This window comes from Diorhabda sublineata, chromosome 1 (assembly GCF_026230105.1).
Source record: "Diorhabda sublineata isolate icDioSubl1.1 chromosome 1, icDioSubl1.1, whole genome shotgun sequence".
In the NCBI taxonomy this organism is placed as follows: domain Eukaryota; kingdom Metazoa; phylum Arthropoda; class Insecta; order Coleoptera; family Chrysomelidae; genus Diorhabda; species Diorhabda sublineata.
Window position 1 is genome coordinate 15,974,355 of NC_079474.1, and position 22,882 is coordinate 15,997,236.

The 22,882-nt window shown below is 32.3% G+C and overlaps 2 protein-coding genes across 2 annotated transcripts in view; one reads left to right on the forward strand and one right to left on the reverse strand.

Moving 5' to 3' along the window:
* LOC130443601 (protein roadkill) overlaps positions 1 to 7,808 on the reverse strand; it is a 76,979-nt gene extending 69,171 nt beyond the window's left edge. The window contains exons 1-2 of the mRNA XM_056778368.1: positions 7,672 to 7,808; positions 4,953 to 4,986 (exon numbers count right to left, since the gene is read on the reverse strand). The gene's annotated coding sequence lies outside the window, so the exon portion shown is untranslated. The remainder of the gene's footprint in view (positions 1 to 4,952; positions 4,987 to 7,671) is intronic.
* Positions 7,809 to 7,858: 50 nt separating this feature from the next.
* On the forward strand, positions 7,859 to 22,851 carry LOC130443584 (E3 ubiquitin-protein ligase listerin). Its single transcript, XM_056778334.1, has 22 exons — positions 7,859 to 8,181; positions 8,239 to 8,308; positions 8,392 to 8,580; positions 9,416 to 9,682; positions 9,968 to 10,226; positions 10,313 to 10,524; positions 11,174 to 11,361; positions 11,958 to 12,375; positions 12,815 to 13,216; positions 14,213 to 14,417; positions 14,852 to 15,353; positions 16,269 to 16,590; positions 17,063 to 17,502; positions 18,074 to 18,251; positions 18,918 to 19,083; positions 19,471 to 19,819; positions 19,904 to 20,047; positions 20,657 to 20,790; positions 21,026 to 21,243; positions 21,299 to 21,487; positions 22,365 to 22,532; positions 22,696 to 22,851. Exons 2-22 carry the CDS (start codon positions 8,261 to 8,263, stop codon positions 22,753 to 22,755), a joined length of 5,058 nt encoding a protein of 1,685 aa, XP_056634312.1. The 5' UTR covers positions 7,859 to 8,181; positions 8,239 to 8,260; the 3' UTR covers positions 22,756 to 22,851.
* Positions 22,852 to 22,882: the final 31 nt, after the last annotated feature.

The following is a 22,882-nucleotide window of genomic DNA, read 5'->3' on the forward strand; positions in this document are numbered from 1 at the left end:
AGTGCATATACATATACAAATCGATTTCGATGTAATTCAAATAATAATCAGACGCATTGGATCGAACAGAAATGGAATAGGATCATGAATATATATCGCGCAAGCGTATTGCCGATAACTTTATTTCGAGGACAGATGTCAGGGGGCGGATTATAAAGCTCCAGGTAGGGGCGCTACCCTTTGTCCGCCGTTGGTTCGCTTAGTGTTGATGCGAAGGTCATAAATACATATACAGGCGTACACAAATACGTTACGAATTATTTCATAACAACAATTCAATTATATTCTTTGTCATAGCAATTATCGATTAATAAATATATTCGTAACGAATTGTATCAAACGTTTCTTTTACAAAATATACTTAATGTGAGTCGGAATTTAAAGTTGCATAGCATTACAACAGATTATAATTTTGCCCCAATTGTCCGCCACGAAACGTACGACTGCTATGATAGCAGCGCTATCTACCGTCCCAAATGCAAACAAAACTATTTGTGGTGAACGTCATGTTAAAATTATTATCCTTAAAATCTTTTTATCATTGTTTTGAAGCTTTTGTTTTCAATATATCTAAATTTTATTTGTATTAATTATTAATTGTTATACACTTTTTCTGGTACAATATTTTTCTGCGCGGTTTCGTTGAATTGTCAAAACTGGAATTTGATTTGTGTATCGTGTGAACACGTTAAGATATTTTGAGGAAATAAGTTACTTTTAAACTGAATAGCACACGGTTATAATTTTAAAACCATATACGGAACAAGGTTACTAGAATAATAGAAAGTTTGTGACATGCGCATGTTTTTGTAAACAAACGATCAGCTGCTAGAACACCAACTACGTCATTATGTTTACATTTTTGTTTTGTTTATATTTTTATGCCAAACAGAACCTCGCCAACATTATGTTCGAGTTATGAGGATGTGTGTTATCTGGCTATACAAACGAATATATTTCCAACTTACGAATTTATTGAGACTAAATTGAAGAAGAACCGGTGACGTCACTAAATAGTATCGTTCTCTCTCTCTCTCTCTCTCTCTCTCTCCTCCGGCGTTTCAATTAGTTCTGCGCATATTTTCGCGGATGAAGCATGCGCAGTATAGATAAAGTGTCTCGAACGAGAGAGAAAATGAATATCTTCGGCACCGTACCAATTGTGCGTATATAATCAAAACCCATAGATTAATATATTGCTAAAAAGGGACGCAGGTAGCGTGGCTGCGGGGGTAATGTATCAAAAAGTTATGATCTCAGACGATTGTGCCGTTATGGTAGAAATTGTATACTGGTTGGTTGCATATTTTAAAATGTTTTTTCGTTAACCGGGCCTTCCAAAAATGGATTGACAAATATTTAATTTGTAGAATACTTGTTTTTGATTCTTGTAATAAAAAAATGTTTTTTTTGTAGTAAGCGTTTTAACTGCATATGCTTAAATAATCTAATTTTCTTAAATTTTCCATAAAATCAAGGAAATGGCGCATTTTTAATTTAAAAATATTCACCATCTCACCCGGCTATAAGGGTGACATTACGAGTGATAAGGGTTTATAGTCTATTTCAGGAAGGTATAGAGCAATAAAATGGTGAATTCCGTCCAGTTCGGCTCAATTTAGGTGTCGGCCATAGGTGTAGGTCTTGAAATATTGTGTAGGGATTGCTTAGGTAGTGGATTATACAGTTACGTTTTGTGTTTAACAGGTACCGTTTAAACTTTTATTAGTACCTTTGCCTAATTTCAGCCCTATTTCAAATTCGGCTTAACCGTGCGCCGTAAGGGCAATGGTGCCTTACCAAAATATTTAGACCTTTATAAGTATATTTGTTTAGTTTAACGCATCAGTATTTGCTGTTAAGCCGAAAATAGTGTTCACAGTATTATAAGATTAATAATAAAATGGCGACATTTACACCAATGAAAAGATGTTCCAATAATTCTCCACTATTAGTGAATGAGAAACTTATTATTTTAAATGTACACTATTGCATAAAATACGATTACTCGAAATTTACTGTACAAGAAACTGTCGACCGATGTTCCCGAATGACTGGAGTTGGAAAGTCCATAATTTTTAAATTATTGCGGGGGAGAAAGATAGCAGGCCAAGTGGAACCTTCCAAGAAAAGTCCAGGTAGACCAGTAAAAATCCTTGATGAAGATACCAAGGTGTAATTCGAAGAAAAGTTCACTCTTTTTCTGATTTTAAAAAAGAAATACCCACCCTAGATAAGATTTTAATGGAGCTTGGCCAGGATGACAGTATTCCGTTGATAACTAAAAAACTTTTATGGACCACTTTGAGAAATATGGATTTTGCCTGTAACCGTAAAGTACTTTTACTGAAAAGCGATGAAATGGTTTGCCGGCGACGAAAATACTTAAGAAGTATAAAGCAGTACAGAACGGAGCAGAAGAAAATCTTTTATCTTGATGAGACGTGGATTAATGAAGGTTATACTGTACCAAAAATGTGGCAAGACAAAAATATAACCAGTGCTCGCCAAGCTTTCATGGAAGGCCCGTCAACGGGTATTAAGGTGCCTTCAGGTAAAGGGAAAATTCAGTAGTACCACGAGGACATGGATTCGGATGTTTTTCAAGACTATTTTGGTGAAATGATAAAATATCTTCCTGCTGATACAGTAGTAGTTATGGATAACGCAAGTTAACTGGTTAACCACTAAATCCCATAGAAGTTATATGAGCGCAAGAAAAAGGATTTGTTCATTCAGGACATTCAAAATGAAAGACGTTGAGTTACTGTTAGATCAAGCCATTAAGGAGGTGACACCAGAGAACTGGCGAAAAGCAGTCCAGCATGTCTTTAAAGAAGAGGAGAAAATGTGGAATCTTGACTACTTGATCGATCGGACCGTCGACCCGTTAATTATAACGTCAAGAGGAGATGACAATTCCTCAGATGACGAAGAATTTTATGATTTTATATAATTTAATTTCTGTATAATGTATTTTTTGCATAATGTTCAATAAAAAATAAGTGTACCTATTATTTTCTGTGTTTGTGATTGGATAACAATAGGCTAAACCCATAAATTGGCCTACAATCCGGGTGGTACTACCTGTAATTGATAAATTTTTTTTTTAAATGAAATCAATGCCAAACTATGAAATTGGCTTAAATATTCGTTGGTCCCTTTGCACACCTAATGAGGTTTTATTACTCTATATATTTCTGAAATAAACTATAATTCTGCCTCATTTTTTTTACTGAAGCTTGCCGCAGTGGTCGAATCTTCGTGACTGCACCGAATACATTAGATCCAATCGACATTTTTTGTAGTTTCCTTTTACAAATTAGCCCCTCAAGGCTACTACAAAATATCAAATATTCTTCTTTCTTAATTTACAGGAAGATTTGTGAAATCGACCGTGGTGCTGTACACAACTATCGAGCATTCGAATGATTTTAAACTTAGAAATTCCAGGACCGTCTTCGGAAAAATCAATTTAGGGATTCGTATTGAATATTGCACCCTGTATAACGTTAATCTTTAGTAAATGATAAATTCTTATCAAACATAGAACAACGAGTATTTTAACTACTTTATCAAAGTACAATAACGACAAATAACAAAAAACAGTAACTAATAACGATAACGAACGATTTTCAAATAATAACTAAAATTAAATAGTTAAGACAAAAATAATTGCAACAAAATGAAAATAATGGTTGGAAGTAGATTTTCGAAATGGCACCCTATATATTTTTTTGCCGAATTGTTAATTACGGATACTCTGGGGATGGTTTTTAATAGTTTTACAAAAAAATATGATTCTACCAATTATTTTTTATCGATTATTAATATTCTCTATGTAAACTACTTGCTCCAACAGTCCCCAAATATTCTAATCAACGGGATTGAAATCAGAGGATCTTGAAGGCCACGAAATGGGACCTTCACGTCGTCATGAACATTATTGAGATGTTATCTCACTACCAGTAAAAAATTTTCGCTTTGGCAAACAAATATTTTGTACTGGCCCTCTCAAGGGATCATCAAAACACTGAGCACTTACAAATTGGTCATTTATGACACCAATTCACGCGTTAATTGATAACCCTTAACTGGGAACGACCATAATCGAATAGCACGGGGAGTTTTTTTCTGTCCACACACGTAAATTACGGGAATTATTTAACTTGTCTTTTGTAAATTGGATTTCATCTGTAAATAGTGGCATGCACTTCGTTGTAACAGCTGTAACAGAATCAATAATGTCATCTTTCAGCGCTCAATCTACATGTCGTTCTGTTCTTCCACTAGGAAAAATTCCATTTTCTCGTAAAACTCAGCCAAATGTTGGATGACTGGAAGTTCGCAGATCGGGAAATCTCAAGCAGCAGGCTCCACCGTTACCCACTAGGTCGTAACGTATGTACACAATGAAGAAATATCTATTCTTCTATCAACAGAGATAAAATAATTTTTTCCCGTCACAGGTTTTTCCTGTCCTTACGCATGTATTTACTGTTTTATCATTCAGTGTATTCCAATTTTTGCCTGCTCCAGATAATTCCTGTCGTAGTATTAATTTCCTGAATGATCCTACAGGATTCTACTTCATTTCATCAATCAATGGTCCAATTTACTCTTAACATTTCCTAAATAATCTGCATATGCATTTATTTGCTGATTATAGTAATAAATAAATTCAATTGTTTGTATCTCGTACAATTTTTTTCCAACACTCCAAACTACTTTCGATATCAAACTAATTGGAGTTTGAATCCGCTGCGGCACAAGTCCGGTATACCGGAACGTGTGTGCTGTGCCTTAAGTTGCGCAGCAATATTTACATCAATCGAAAGAAAGTTTTTTATTAATGAATCGCGTCAGCAGATAATAATATTATATCGAAATTGCAACAAAAAAGTACTTTTCACATTAAATTATTATTACACAATTTGGAAAATTGTACTTACAAAAATAGGTTGTTATCCAGATCATTGTTGGAACCTAAAAAAAAAAATTATAGTAATTTTAAGCAGAACGTAAAGGTAATAAAAAAAATTAATAATAATTCTTTCTTTCCAGTTGTTTCCTCTTTGCATTAAGTCGCCCTCTTCACCAGAAGGTTTTGTACGATGCTATTTCCATGCAAGTTCTTTAAATTTTTTATTTGCACCTGTTCATCGACTTTCTATATTGAATTTATAAATATACCGAGCAAACGATTAATGCATTAAATCATCAAATTACGCATAACAGATAACGAATTGTTCAAAATTTCCAAAGGCTTTGAGAGCCTTTTTTCTATCGTGAAAAATAATGCTTCAAACTTAGGGGACGTCCATAAATTACGTGAGGTGTTCAGGGGGGAGAGGGGGTGTGTTTTTTTTTCAATAATAAAAGTGATAGAACAAATTGTTTTTTTTGATTTTTTTTTAAATCCAATGAATTTTACAGCCAATAACACATTATAAAAAATCTCACGTGAGATTGGGGAAGGGGGGAGGTAGTAAAGGAAAATCTTACGAAATCTCATCAGGGTGGGTGGGGGAGTCGAAAAATCCTAAAAAATGTCTCACGTAATTTATAAACGCCCCCTTATCGGTCATGTACAAAGGATTGCTATCGGAAAAAAAAAGAAAAAACTATGTTTTGCTTGTCAGAGTATTTAGGTGCCGATTTTATTGATCGTGGAACTAAATTCTGTTCCTTTAGAATGTTGCATGCAAATTTCTTATTTTCTGCCTAATTTTCGTAAAGTAACTCCCGGTTTTCGGTGAATATTTCGTCTGGCTTTCCCCATTCTTACAAAGTGATTAGCCGAAAACGATTTGATTTTGTTATTTTACGTCGTTCGTTTTCTTTTAGATTTTCCATAGTTGAAAGCAAACAGTTTAAACTTGGGATATTTGACAATTGCCAACTTACGTGAAACAATTAACTACATCTATTTTATTTGCTAAGCAATTACCGTAAATTTTTCTTCAATCCAAATAGGGAGGTTTTCCGTTCTGGTGTGGATTGTACGATGTTTGATATATTTTAATTTAGGCAGTAAATCAGAAATTTTATCATGAAATAGACACAACTAAAAAGTACTTTACCCACATTAATATCGAAAGCCTAACGAATACATCGATTAAAACGAAATTCTAGTCCTTCCGTGATTTCAAAACTGTTTTTAAGATTCGACTTAGAAAGTTTACCTTATTTACTACAGGTACCCACGATTGTTATTTGAATTAAATAAACCACACATTCACCGAACCTACATTTTTGATTGCAGTTCGTAAACCGTGATTATCAGTGGCGTAACATACAAAAAAGAAGAGGATGTAGTTTTAATATTATTCGATATCAATGTATAGTGTACAGAAAATACAGAAAAACGGTCAATAAAATCAACAGGTGACATTAAAACTAAATAAATTTGTCTCGAATCCACGAAAGGAGGAAGAAAAGAAATATTTATTGGGCCATATACTTTACGTACGTCCCTGGTTGTTAGCTAATTGTAGATTGTTTTGGGGAGTCGTTCTGGATTTACAACCCCCTGCACCTATTTTTAGATAAATGGGCAGGACATTCGCTCTGCTGCTTTCGTGGCTTTCTCCTAGAATCTGCAGTTGTCGACCTATGCCATTCCCATCGTCTTAAGATGGCAGTGACCTGTCAGAAAACTGACCACTAGTTTCGTGTCGTTTATGGTAATCACCAGAAGATTTTTAGACTTCTTAGTTGATGTGTCTATGAATCTTTTGGATTCACTACTAGATCATCCACGTAAGCTATCAGGTCATACTTTTTTACTGTTAAATGACGTGTCTACTCAATAAGTTTTAGAAGTTGTAAGCTTTTCTGTTTCTTCAAAACAGCTTTTGATTTGTGTGGAAATCTTAATCACATTCAACCTCAAAGTTTTCCAATGACTTTCCTCAAGTTTATTGCGTTGTAATATAAATTCTTGCTATTTATTGTTGTTTTTATTTTGTAATTTTATATATATATTCTTGTGGCAAAAACTTTCTTCTTTACTTATCACATAATTTTAAAATGTCATAACCAATAGAAAAAGTTTGTGTTCGAGTTTAAATCTGTGATGTTTGTTCCAAAAAATGATCCATGAATGTCATATTTCAGTATGGATACTTTTGAAAGTGAGATTTTTGAAGTTCAACAACTTTTCATTTATGTTTAGAATGAGTTAAATTGACTGGATTTCAAGAGATATTTATAATAAATTATTTAAAAGAACATTAAAATTTTGTTTATTAATTTTACTGAATATATTATACGGAGTCTTTGAAAATACACGTATTTGTCCTTGTACACTCATCCAATTTTATTCAATGTATGTTAACAGTACAAAGAATTTATTTCATTCAGCCCTTGGACTGACATTTTCACTTATAAAAGTGGATCACCTTAATTCAATAAATTATATGGATGATCTGGTACGATTATTCTCACAGCTAATTGTATGATTCGATGTTTATAAATAATTTGACACATCAATTCGTACACAGTAAGGGAACTATATCTCAGTGCAATATCAAACACGTTTCATTACTTGTAAAGTAAAGAAGTTGAAGAAATAATACAATGATTAAGTTAATTTGCTTAAAACGGCATCATAATATGTATATTAAAATGCTAATAAAAATAAGATAACCTTCAAAACAATATACTCACCAAATATTGCATAAGTTGACTATTCCCATGTGTCAAATGGTACAATGAAACATTTTATGTCTGTACTAATAAAGTTTACTAAATTCACTTATGTTTACAAAATTAACTCACACTTAAACTAATTGATAATGAAAAAATAAGTTTGTAGATTGCCAAGGAAAATCTGAATTCCACTCGCCCAACTTTCAATTTGATTTAAACTAGAAACGTAGGATGGTAGCACATGTTCGAATAGACACTGTCAACCAACTTTTATAAAATCAAACGTCACAAAATGAATTAATACTGGTTTAATTAGCTTCTAGAGTTTTAAATTATTTTAGACGTTTAAGCTCAAACCAATATTAAATAATAGCACTGCTTTCTAAGGGTTGAGCAATTCTTTTATACTAACGAAAGAGGGATTATTTTAATTAAGGCTTAAGAGAGAAGATGACAGTACCTGTCACAAACAGTTTCTTATGTTTGAGGTTATTTTTTCCACAATAATTTTTTCTTTTATTATTATTGGTACGAATTATTAAAATGGATAAAATTTATATTATTATATACCACATATAATTTTAGGCGTTTGTAAAAAATAAGAATTATGGGAGGGAAACATAAAATAGCGAATAGAACCAAGAATAACGCTAGAGTATGTACAAGTTAATATTTTTTGTATAATTTCACACTATGTTTGTATGTTTCATGATTTTACCTTACGTACATATTTTCTAGCCTTCTAATAGCGGAAGAAGCGCAGAACTTTTAGGAACGTTGCCTCAATTTGCAGGCTTTTCAGCAGTTAAAGACAATAATTTCGGATTTCCTTTAACCAATACTGACGAATTAGAGGCATGCTTAGACCCGAATGTCCAGGTTATATTAAAAAAAATTACCAAAAAAGATTGTACTACTAAACTTAAGGTAATAATTCAAATAGTATTGTTAGAAAAATAACCATATGGATAACTATTTCATCAATTTGTATATCTCAAGATTTAATTAAAATTCTCGATAGATGGAGGTTCAAATATGAAAAAGTAATAATTAAGTAGTTCATCGATAGAACTTTCTAAGTTGTCAAAATTGTTATACTTTTCAAATTCTCTGCAATTACATTTTTTAGATATATATTATTTTTCAAATGTTATTTAACATGTTAAGCCCCAACCAAAAATTGGTAAACTGGGCCCAATAAATATTTTAGTGTTTTTACACTCTATATGCGGTGTGGTCCCAAGGAAAAATAAAAAAAAAAATATTTGAAATAAAAAGTGTTGGGCTTGCTTTGGGACCGAGGGAAAATTTAACGCTCAAACTTTCCCCAGTATCCAGAGTAGCTGGCACAGCGATGAAACTTGGAATCTGATGCGGTGGTATCTGACAGGGCGATACTAGTAGATCACATCTACCAACATGCTCGGCAATACCAGATTTTTTGGTCATTTGGACATTCAATGTCGCTGATGCTCCGTGCTTTCAAACAGCAGGTGCCTGGTTCAAATCCGGTATAGGAAAATTTTCTTTTTTTACGTGTATAGAACTGAATTGAAAATATTTAGTAGTGTTTTACATACATACATAAAAAAATTATAAAAACCGATTTTTTGTAGCAAAACAATGTAATATAGCTAAATAAAGAAAGTGTCTCACAGCAGTGATTAATGAGTATTATTAATTATTTATAAATATTTGCTAACATTAGAATATGATTGCTGCATTTTTATTTACAAAATTATTGATTTTTAATATTCTTCAGGGTTTACAAGAATTAGCTGCATTTATCATAGAATCAGATCAGGAAACTGTTAAATCTATTCTTCCAATATGGCCCAGATTTTATAACATTCTTGCTACAGATATTGACAATCGTGTTAGAGAAGCAACTCACAATGTACACCATCAAATTGTACTCAAAGTGAAACGTAACATTGCCCCATACTTAAAGCAGCTTATGGCGCCTTGGTTTACTTCGCAATATGATACTTACCCTCCAGCAGCAAGTACTGCTCAGCAAGCATTCAAGGTAAATAACTTTTCATTTTCCTCCTCTATTCGACAGAACTGGTACTCTGCATTTTTTTGTTGTATCTGTGATAACGGGTTTTTGTGTGCCCTGCAAACAGGCGTCTTTGCCTCCACTGACGAAAAGTCATTTGTAGGTAAGATTGTATAACAGCTACCTATACCTCTTGTTTTGTATTGCCACCTTGTTTCTACCATATAAAAAGATTCAAATTGCTGCACAACCTGCACATACCAACTTCACTAACCTAAATTTACAATAAAAGTCTTAAAAAAAATTTTGTAGGATGCTTTTCCACCAAACAAAATACAAGAAGCGATTATTTTTTGTCAAGAGGAAATCTTAAATTATCTCGGCGATAATTTATTAGTTCAAACTGCTCAGACTTTAAGTAACCTGAAACATGTTTCAACAGAAGAAGCAGAGGCTAAATATGAAAGAGTGTTGATCTCCTGTTTACAAGGTTATTACTTGTATTTGGAACAAGTATCCACGGATCAAATAATCGATGCATCTGAGTTGAACGATCGTATTATATCTAATTGTGAGTGAAATGTATTTTTGGTTGTTATTTTCTCAAACGAAATTTTTTTTGTACAAAACATGTATAGCAGATTCATTTGATTACAGCTAAATTTTGGAAATTCTCCAAAAGCAAGGTGGCGCACATAAAGGCGTCATTTTTTAAAATAATATCCATTTTATTTCAAAAGGCACCTATACTTCTTGATAACAAAGGCTCCCATGTTACTGGTAGTGTTATTGGTAACCTTGAGGAACAAGATCCTATAGTATTGCCTGTCATTTGGGAAGTACTACTTCTAACCATCTCCAATGTGAAAGTAAGTTGAAAAGGTTTTTTCTTTTCATTAATGTAAGATAATTAAACCAACTATCATTATTCATCATCATGATTAGGTTACCATATTAAAATATATTAACTTGGTATTTTTACAAACAATTTTTCTCGGTGTAAATATAAATAGAACAACATTTTGCAATACTTAGGAATAATAATAAACCCATGCTGGTGCTATTACAAAAAAGGCTGGCATTGCAGTTCAGGATTTGGTTCTGTTTTGATATAAAATATCAACATCACCCCAAGATCGTTTCTTGGGTGTTGAGCTGAATTAGTTAAGGCAGCCTTACAAAAACTTAGAGCCCTATTCTCTCCTCTACAAGGCCCATATTCATCTACCATGTATACCTTTGAGATTCTCGACTCAATACTGAAGATAGCATTTCTACTTATAGGGACAAGAAGTAATCTTTCACATTATGAGACGTGTTTTTTCAAAAATTGCATTGCCATATGGGGTTGTACTTTATATTTCGACAGATTTGATAATCAAACACCATCTTGAAAAACATTTGGCAGTTTTCGCAAATTAGTAATACAACTGTTATTATAGTTAATTGTAAAATGTGGAACCAAATATTTACATTACTGCAAAAATATTCTTTAGAAGATTTTTTTGTATCTTTCAGAATTGGTGGAATTTTATAAGTATCGAGAAACTATTTTTGCCTAAATTGTGGAAAATTTTAAAGCAAGGTGGACAAGGAAATGCTTCTCTAATTTGTCCCAGCTTACTTCCTTTAATATCACATCTATATCCAATTAGTGATAAGGATAATCAATTTTATAATCAATTTTTCGAAAATTTATGGTTAGGGTAAGTTAAATGTACTATTTTTTTTTAATTAAACGAACTATTGCCAAAAGGATATAATAGTCGAGATTAAGTGGCAACTATCCAACAATTTAAATATTTTATATTTGCAACAAATATTTGTCCACTGTAACTGTGGCTGACATATTAAATAATTTTTTGAAAATGGCCCTAATAGTGCAGAAAAATCAAATAATTCCAGAGTTTTCTTTATATGCTATGCCCATTCTTCCCATTTTCTATACCAAAGTTTCTTATATCCGCTTCTATCCATTTCTACATTGATCTTAATTTTTTTTTCTTTCCCGCTTCTCCTATTATAAATTTTTTCGTTAACCCTAGATTTCCAATAATATTTTTGAATCTAACATTGCTTTTATAGCTCCTGCTGCTTTTTTACTTTTTCCAATTCTTCTTTTCAACTATTTTCTGTATTTTATATTTTTATTTCATGTTACAAAATAGAGTTTGTATGTAGAAGAAAATTATACTAAAAGAGAAATTAAGAGGTTCTATACTATGTAAATATGTTAATTTCTGGATATGCCTCGTACTATTTCGTATTACACAAAATACATAATTATTATTTTTTGTTCTAGATTTAAACAAAAATCAACAATATCGAGTCGTTCTGAATCGGTTGCTGTAGCTACCGCATATATAGAATGTTTTCAGTACATAATTCTAAAAAGACAATCTGATTTATCTTTTTGTAAGACCTTGATTAGAACCCAACTAATATGTTCAATCGAATGGTGTATAATTGAGGATCAAACTAATTACAAGACTTTTTTCAATCAAATATCTTCTTTAGCACAGCATTGGACTCGTAATTCGAACTCTGTGGATTTAGAGGCTTGCCTAGAGTTCTTTTTAGAATGCGTCCAAGATGTTTTTAGAGCCACCTTGTTCAATTTTAAAGAATATCCTTGTCATAATGTTGGAAAAGTTGCCGAAAAGCAATTGGATTTGTTACAATCGTTAAAATGTATACATAGACCTAAGAAACAATTAAAGGTTAGTGTATTCATTATTTTTTCGATTATACAGAGTGATTCTGGTAACTGGTCAAAGACGTTTTGTAACAATCGAAAAAGCTCTTAGGATCCTGCTCAATCAGTACAAATACGAGGTGTTGCTATTAAATAGCAAGACATATGATGAATTATTTATTATTACCTTCAATATATACCCCTCCTCTATTCCCAAATCGCTCCATGTAAATCGTCCTTTGTTCAAAAAAGTGCAGGAAGTCGTTTGCTGTTAATTATTGGGAGTTGGTATTCTCATCTGACCGGGAGTCCCTTCCCAGCTGGGGACCCGTGAAATTTGCCGACTTGCCACATTGTAGATACGCCACTGAATACAGTTATTAAAAATAACATCTAGTATAAAGAAAATAATTATCTTGAAAAGTTTTAATAAAAAATAAAATTAATATTAAATTTATTGTTAGGTTAAGTTTAGCTGTGAAGCAGATGGAGATGTAGATACAAAACATGAACATGCTGTAATTGCATCCGAAGATAAAAAATACAACGATCGTTTGAACAATTTGGTTTTTAAAATTTGCGACGATTACTTTGAGTACATATCAGAAAAGAAATCTCAAGACCTCATCGAACACCTTTATTCTCTAGTGATAGATTTTGATAAGAAGAGCTTTTTCTGGCAGTTGAATGAAAAGATGAAACAAAAAAATGCAGATTCAAAACTCATAGATATTCATACGAACGTTCTACAAGAATGGCTTATACAACCGGAATGGTGTTCCAAGCATGTTGTTAGTTTGATATTTTTGTTGTACGAATTTGTCGAAAAAGATGACAAAAAAATTATTTTGAATACTGTTCTAAAGGTGAGTGTTGATGTTTTCAGATTTACTTTGTTCAGTTCAAATTCAATTGCATGATAAAAAAAGACTTTTTGAAACCAAAATCTATTCAATGTGTAGCAAAATGTAAAAACTTAGAAGTAAATCTTGGTATTTGAATATTATTTGTTGTTGATGTTGACAAAGTTGAAAAAATACAATATGAACATATACGAGGGTCGTTTCTTTTTCGACTTTCGATGGACTGTAAAGAAAAGACGTGTGAATATAAAAATAAATATTATTGAATATGGTTCTTAATCACCTTGACGATCAGGATATTGATCATATCTGTGAACAAGCTTTGAAATACCTTCTTCATAAAATGTAACCGACAATGATTGGTGTCTGTTTGAAAGCCTTCCTAGCTACTGCTTCAGTTCAGGAAAATATGAAAAGTCCGGACTGTACGCTAGGCGTTTGAAAGTGTCTCTTTGAAATTTGTGAAGAAGTGGCAGATCTTGAAACTTCCAGAAATGATTTTCAAATAGATATTTCAAAAGACAAAGGAGGTACTGAACTTTATCTCATTAATCAATCATCTCGTATATATGAAGTTGAAAACATATATTTTTTTTTAAATTACTTAAATTAATCAAGAATTGGGGTTAATACATTTCTCATGAAATTTTTAATTCATTATGTTAAAAAAACCCTTCAAGATGACTACAAGACATAAATATGAGTTTTATTGATTTTATTTGCTATTCAATTGTTTTAGGTTAAGTCCTTACATGTGACGTTGTGTTTTGATATAGGTTATAAAAAAGGATAAGGTTATAAAAAAATTAATTTTTTGTTACGCAATCAGAAATATATGATTTTTAATTCATTTTCGTAGTTGAGCCAATTTCAATGAGATGGCATTCGCATACATTTTAGTTTATATTACAACTATGAGTCAAATTTTTTAATTATTCATTTTTGTATTATTCACAATCTATCAAATTGGAACTACTAATTCATTGGCGTGTGTTTCAGGTAACTTCTCAGCAATGTCTGTGCTGGTGTATTACGGAAGCACTGGCTCACCCTCACAATAAAGATCCTTTCATAAAAGAATGGCTCAAATCAGACAGAATTAGTAAATGTATCATATCCATAACAGATAAAATAATCGAGGATGATTGTTCACCCGAACTGTCAACATTGTTTAAACTTGCTCTTACAGAAAATGCCCAGGGAGGTGAGTTCAACAGCTAATTGAAATAATATACATTGACAGCGTCGTCTCTTGGTACATTAGCGCAGTATTAAACGTACATGGAAACAACAGTTTTCTTTCTGATTTCGGCGGTCTATTTCAAATTAAAATCTTACGTCCAGTTCTTTTTCGAAATAATTCAATGGATCCGCTCCAGCGAGTTTCCATACGCTGGTTCGTACCAAGTAGTATTGAACATAGATAAAATTTCAGTTCTTCTTCTTCTTTTTTAGAACTCTATGCCCCTTCTGGCGTCACAGTATTGTTATTTTAGTTTTCCACTCCTGAACCTTTTCTTCCTCGTCTTCCTTCTTCATGTGCTACTTATTGTAGCCAAGTATATGTATCCTCCGGGATAACGGGATTAATATTATTGACGATGGAAAATTGTTATTGAATTTTTTTATTGTTTTTAGAGCTTTACATCGACAATTCCACAATATCTGATATAGTTTTGAAATTAATATCGGTATTAGAAGAGTACCCTAACTATTTAGTTACTGCAGATACTTGTACCAGTTTGGCTGCGTACATTTCCGCAATCATTTATACGGAAAATCTGCTTCTAACTTACGGAGACGAATTATTGTTAGCACTCTTCAAACTCTCATGTAAATCAGACATCGATCACGAAATTATTTCTCAAGAAACTATGTACGAAGTAACGACCGCTTGGCAGGACTCTGTTACATTATTAACAAAAAATATGGACAAAGAAAAAAATCTAGGCTTGATTTACAAATTAGCAAATATTATTAAAGATGAATTTATGAAAAGTGATCTAGATGAGGACAAGATTAATTATACGATTCAAGTTTATGTTAATATTCTCAGAGCTATACATAGAAGTTTACCGTTGCATTTAACAGAATTTTTAGATATACTCGTGGAAAAGACATTCGTAAATTGTTTAGAAGGGTAAGTATGCATCCTTTTTTTTTAAATTGGGAACTAGTTTCGGCTTTTAACCACTCTGCACATCTACCTAAAAAGATATAGTTTCTGAAAGACTGTGCACCTCCAAAATACTTAGACACCTCCCTAAGAAGGCTATTTTTCTAGGGATTTTATGTCCTTTTCTCCAAGGAGTTGGTACTATTCCTTCGAGGTACTTGAGTCTTTTACTGAAATAGACAGGACATTCACAGATGCTCTTATGTTGTATTGGCTTGCTCTTGCTCGTAGAATCTGTCTGAAGACTGGCCACCAGTTTACAGTTGTTTCTGGATATCTGGAGTCTTGCGATCATCTTGTTTCTTCAGTAAAACTCCATGGGGTCCTTTAGCAATACGTTAGTTTTACTTTGTTGATTGCCTTGACTAAGTTTATGTATTTTTTGTGGGTGGCCAGCCCACTTTTACCCTATTTAATTACAACTTATCGCATATTTTTGCAGCTTCTACTATTGTTCTCCATTTTTCTCTGTCCTGCATCTGTTTGTTCTAGTCACGTCCTACCAGATTTTCCATATTTTGCACAATCTGATATTCCCATTTATTTTTTGGTCTACCGGGAAATCTTTTCTCGCTTGGTTTCCATTCTGTGATTTTCCTTGTACCCTGTCGTTTTCCCATTCTTCCATTGTATTCTTTTTGCTTCAATTGTATACACTATATCCTCATTTTCTAATATATTTTCTATTTCATAAGTACTCTATAATCATTATTTCCAACTATTACTGGTCTGGGCTAAGTTTACTGTTCCCCTGTTTTCAATTGCATGCTTCCCTTGTTTAGTTACACATTTCATTGGAGAATCGATGTGTTATATCGAGAAGGTGACTGATATCATCCATGTGAGATTATTATTAACTAATGTTTTTATGAATTTTAGGATATACGCACAAAATCTGTGTATTCTAGCTGAATATATTTCCGGCAATTTGAGTAGTCCTTACAAAGAGATTAATCCAAATACAAGTAGCATAGAAAAAAATGGAATGGCTCGATATTTTGCTTGGATTTACTTGAAAATAGGAATATTAGCTTCCGATTTAAAAGATGTTAACGAAGACGACGATGATTTAGATGAAGAACTTAGAGATGATGAAAAATCGACGATTATTTTAAACGTTATTGATCAGCCTCATGATCATATCTCTCAGTTATTACATGATTTAACTGTGGAACAAACTTATTTGGAAACTTTTAAAAACGTAATTATTACTCTTATAATACAAAAATTCTAAGGTTTTTCCATTTATCTATCCTTTTTCTTTCCATTTGGATCTATATACAACCAGCTTTGTTCATTTTGAATCCTGCTCATCTTATGTGATACTCCCATCTGTGATTTCTTTTGTGGACTATTTGAATATTACATTTATGCAATTTATGAACAATCGGACGATTTTTTCAAATTAAAAATGTAACACTCACCATTACACAGTCCGGTACGCGTTTCTATAACCAAGTCACATCTTCGGAGACTTGGTTTACCTCCAGTCTCTGAAGACGATAACTTGGTTATCGAAACGCGCGTCAGACGGTATAATTGTTAATGTTGGTGTAGTGTAAACAGTGTGTTCAGTATGAATGTCACCAACGCGTCTCTCTCTCTCTTCCTAAATTTCTCACTTTTACTTGTTTCATAGTAGTTCTTTTGTTTAATTATCTTTGTATTTTTAGACTTTTTATTTCGACAAAATCTTCCATTACCATCTATTAACTGAAATTAAATTGAAATCAACTTTGGAAAATGCGGATGATTTACTGAAAAGTAACCTCAGAAGTGCTCTAAAAACAAAATCGTTGAAATGTGGATGGCATTGGGCCAAAGCAGTTTACATTCTTTACTCCGAAATGTTACCGACAGATCCAGTTTCCGTTTACAAAGAATTTGTACAGGACGTTACTGAAACGAACGGAACGTACATTCAGCATTTAACGAAACTTTTCAGTAAACATTTAACATATGATGACATCGAAAATAAATTCGATGCTATTGGAAATATCATCACCTTACGTAGTTTATTACATTGTCGAGACATCGACGTTCAAATAGCTGAGGTTTTTATGCAGATGGAAAAGATCCGAAGCAAAAATGTACCACAATTTTTGTATAACTAGTAAGTACATCTAGTCTTATTCTGATCGCATTCTGTACAGTAAAGGCAACGGTTCAAACGATTTATTTAGGTCAACTTTTACTATTCCAATTTTTTACCTTTTATACATCAGAATGAAATTCCAAATTATTGTTTATGGTTTTAAAAAGCTTCTTCAAAGTAGTTTAGGCTACACTTAACGTTTTCTCCTTTTTTTGTCAGATATCGAAAGCCCTTTTCATTAAAATTGATATCCTCCAATGGTATTAACAATTTGTCTCTTAAAAATGAGATTCTCTTCTATATATAAATAGATCTCTCTCAAAATTTTCAAATTAGTGGTTCTTCAAGCCTCTTTTTCTTTATAACATGGTTTTTGCCTATTAGTAATTCCCGCAGTTTAATTTCGCTAGAGTCTTCTCATTTTCCGTAGCTAGAACAGGTCTCAGTTGTTTCTAGTTTGATTTCAATACATATAACTACATTTCTTCCTTAGATTTTGCTTTTATCATCTAAATTCCTTGTCATTAGAAATGTAAACAGTGTTTGATAGTACTACTACTTTGTATATAAATATTTTATTCATTTTTAGTAACAATATCAATTGGCAAGAATGTCAGGAAATTATCGAAATAATTAGATTGTGTGCTGGCATGATGAAAACACAGTTTGAAAGTTTGGGTCAGCGTCACTGGGACTTTGCCATTTTATCTTTAGTTTCATGGGCTTCCAATTGCTTTAAATTCAGAGCTTCCTATGAAACGCATCAGGTAAAATTTTACATTTTTTATCGGAAAAGTCTCACCTCTAATCTTCAATTATTCGCCATTTTGATCTCTGTAGCTCAATGCCATTACAGTACACTAATTCTCTTTAGAAACAAAAATCAACATATGAGATGTTACGATAACATTGCTACAGTCTTAAACGCTGTTTCAGCGTTGAACTTAACAGCTTTTCTCTTATGAGATTATTAAGCTGCAATTGGCTAATCAAATGTGGTGCTTGAGGACTGACAAGAGCTGTAAATTCATTCATTCATTCAAAACTTTCTTAAACTCCATAAAGTGGAGAAGTCACAGGAACTTCTTCCGAATGAGGGATGGTTTTTGTTACAGAAGACATCTTCGATTTCCTCGAAAAGCAAAAAGAACAATCGATTATGTGATTGGTCATACAATTGGTTTACCATAAAGTATTAATGAATATTATTCATTAAACCAACCGGTTAAATTTCTGTGACATAGCACTTCTTAATTAAAGGTGTAATAGTTTTACACCTTGACGTGACAATTTCCTACTAGATTATTTCGTACGAATTACACAATAAGCAAGAGGCACGTATAAACGTAGTAGAATAGCCTATTTCAAATTTTTAATACCAAGTGTACTAGTAAACCATAAATCAACCCGATTTATTTTCCATTATTTTTTAGTATCAAGCAATGCTGTCTGCGGTTATAGATTTGTATGTTAATACCGATAATAGAATCAAATTATTGAAGGAAAAAGGGATAAGGAGTAATTACATTGATGAATGGAATGATGTGTTGATGGAAAATATCCATTGTGACTTATTACAGACGTGGTTGTATCTATCGGGTGAGTTACTAAGATTATTTTCATTTTTTAACATGAAATTATTATGATATGAATATCGTTTAGAGATGGAATTCAGAATAATTGGTAATGTCATACACCTTTATGTCAACTTACATATATTTTGTATTTAACGACAAATTATCAAATTTTTATTATTTGGGTCTATTAACATCGATTCATATTTATTAAAATATATAAATCAATTTATTTAATCTCAAATTAATTTTATTACGAATGATGTACCTGCTTCTCTAGCAAGGGTTGTATGTATAAATCCCTTATATTTTTCAATCTAATATGCCATTAAAAAAATTGATTTTGCTATTGGAACCCCTATCTTTTATCTATATCGTTAATTGTTGAACTAAAAATATTTTTCCTTTTTAGATCAACTCAGAGTTAAAGAAGACGTAGTAAAATATTTACCTTTCATTCAAGAGGTCTCCAAACTGTTACCGAACATAAAATGTGATAAAATATTTAATTTAAGCGGTTCCACTTTGCCAAAATGGACTAAATTCTTAAAACAGAGCTGTACGTTATTAATAACTAGACAACCAAACTTGCAACTGTGGGGTTATAAGATGTTACAAAATTTGGTACCTGGTTTGATCAAACTAGACACAGAAGCTGTCAATACCAATAGGCCACATCAGAATGGATTAATATTCGAACAATTTAAAGAAAAATTGAACGAAACTCACGAAATAGTAAAACATATGTTTATGAAATTTAAGTAAGTATTACTAACACGAAAACTGTTTTGTTTGGAACCCGGATGGGTCTCGTGCCAAATTCTTAATCGTTGATATTCTTTTAGGTTAGGTGAAGATAGTTGTAAAGTCGAATCAATGACAGATTCTTACACTTATACTCTCGCATACTTATTACTATGGGATATTTTATTGACGTTATGCCATAACGCTAATACTGAACTTCGTTTTCAATATGCTGACTGGCTCAGGTAAGGATGATTGAAATTAGATGTTTCAAATACCTTTATAATAATTTGATATATCGTGCGCGGTATATCAGTCGGCGTTCTGCTATTACAACGAACGAACAATATTTAAAGTGTACAGTTTAAAAATAGCGGAGAAAACTGCTAATAAACAACTCAAGTATTTGAGGACAGTTTTTATATTTCAATGCAACTACAACAGATATTCCTTGATCGAACAGTGAACCACATCAATTGCAAAATCACAGTCCATTGGGTGGAGGCATATAGTTCCCTTAAAAATAATGTTTTCGAATCTTGGTATCGATAAGGTTATGGAAACTTTCTCTTAGGATAAGTTTGTATCTTGTCCAATAATAAATACTGGCCAGTACTGGCGTAGTTCAAAATAAGAACCGAAGAAAGTTGAGACCAAAAATTTTGATATCGCATGACGCATTTAAGTCAACTCCTTAATTCTACAAATGGGAAATTTTCCTCATTTGCTTGATCCTGATATTGTACTTTTCATGTCTTTTGAAATATAGTTCTGAATGTACTTTATGACAATAGTATGTAAAATATATGATTAAGTTTTCTATTTAGTTCAAGTAGCATTTGATTTATTTCCAGAAACGAAAACTTGTTGAAACTCTTTTTGGACAATCTTTTTAAACTGATGCCTGCAGAAGTTTTACATTATAGTGAAGGAAAATCGAAATGCCTCAAGGACTATTTTCTCCAGAAACCCGAAGATATCGAAAAAGGTTAGATCTTTAGTTTTGTAAAACCCAAATAACTAGAGGAAAATAGAAATACTTTTTCTGATAAATTTTAAAAAAATGGAAATATCTTTGAATCCCCCAATGTTCTGAAAATCGACGATTTGTACTAATATCACAGGTACCATTTTTGAGGTTAAATAGCCACCGAATAGCAAGTGGTCTTTTTTAGTTTTATTTTTATATATAAAAAAATAATTTTACCCTCGAAATGTTTCAGATATTTGCGATAGTGTGAAAATAGAAAAACTCGTGTGTTGGTTGTATTCTGCTACTTTGGCTCAGTTACCAGCTGTTGTTCGCCAATGGTGGACCAGTTTAGATAGTAAATTAGCACAGGTTGTAGAAAAAGTTACCCAAATGTACGTATCGCCTAGATTGATTACAAGGGAACTTAACGACGTCATGTCGTATCAACATAAATGCAAAAATATGGTGGTAAGTATAATTAATATCTTTTTATAACTACATAATAATTTTTTTAATATTTCAGGTCAAAGTATTTCCAAGTTCGAGGGAAATTGCAGCTGTCTATACAATAGACGAGGCCGAAGTAGAATTACTCATAGTTTTACCACCAAATTATCCATTAGGTGCCTTATACGTTGAATTGAGGAATCAATTTGGAGGTACTAGCCACAAACAATGGATGCTCCAGTTTAAAAAATGTGTCATACATCAAGTAAGTTTGACATTAACGATAAACGGATGAAAATTTTAAAAATATGATAGTTTAACAGCTTAATAAGTCGGTTACAAAAAGTTCAAGACCCAATTTTTTGTTAAACATTTATTTACCCTTTCTAACGTCAACCGTTTCTCTCAAAATAAAAAAAAATATAAACATTGAAACTTGTAGTATGCCGCCGTCTTTATAAGATATACTTCATCATTACCTCTTACCTAAAATCGTTTTTAACCAAACCATTTTTTTTGTTCGAGAACAAAAACTATTCGGAACCAAATTAAATGATCAGGCAAATTCGGCATTGAAATGTCTCTGCTTCATAACTCACTAATTACCTGTATCTTCCTGAGATTCTGAGAATGGTCCCGTGGTCTGATCTTTCCTCTTGCTAATCACTTAATGTCACACTACCGTCCCTTATGTAATTAGGAGTCTCACAATGATTATTTATATCTTGTGTAGTATTTTAAGGTTACAATTCCAATATATACCAACCGTCATGGGAGCTTTTAATGCTTTTCTAGCAGCAGTTCCAACGTGTTTATGTCAGAAAAGCTTTTTGTCCAAGGTTATTTCCAGATGACCGATCTTGATTTTACCTAGTGCTCATTGGTTATGATTTATATATACAGACCAAAAAAACTATATGGCACAGCTTTCTTAGCGACCAACTGTTGGTATGAATCGATGTTTTAATAAATCGATAGTTTCCTGCGTACTGCGGCAGATGACGCGGTCCCGTTGTGACCACTCATAGTACCATACCATCGAGTTCAGGCCTCTGATCTAATGAGCCAAACATATCTAATACAGTTTACATGATAACAAGAGAGGAATAGTGAATACATAAATATTTAATTTCTTTTTTTAGAATGGAAGAATTTGGGATGGCCTCTCACTATGGAATAGTAATTTGGATAAAAAATTCGATGGCGTCGAAGAATGTTATATATGCTTCGCAGTTTTGCATCCAGGAACTTATCAATTACCAAAATTGTCATGTCAGACTTGTCGTAAGAAATTTCATTCCGCCTGTCTGGTAAGAATAAGTTTATCAATGTAAACTAGTCATATTTTCTTTCTTTAAAGGAAATAGTTTATTTATTTGTTTGTGAATCACTTTATTATCAAAAGACTCTCTGAAAATGCAAAGTGGTTTTTGTTAAATTTGTTATATTAAATTATCCATCTATTTTTTTCAGTACAAATGGTTTCGAACAAGTTACAAGAGCTCATGCCCCATATGCAGAAATTTATTCTAAAAATTATTTTATTGTTCTGCTGTAAATAGACGATATGTTCCAGATGGATATTTATTTTTCTTGGTTCTTGTACATGAATAAACGATATATTTTGTTTGTAGACTTATTACTCAACCTTCACCAATCT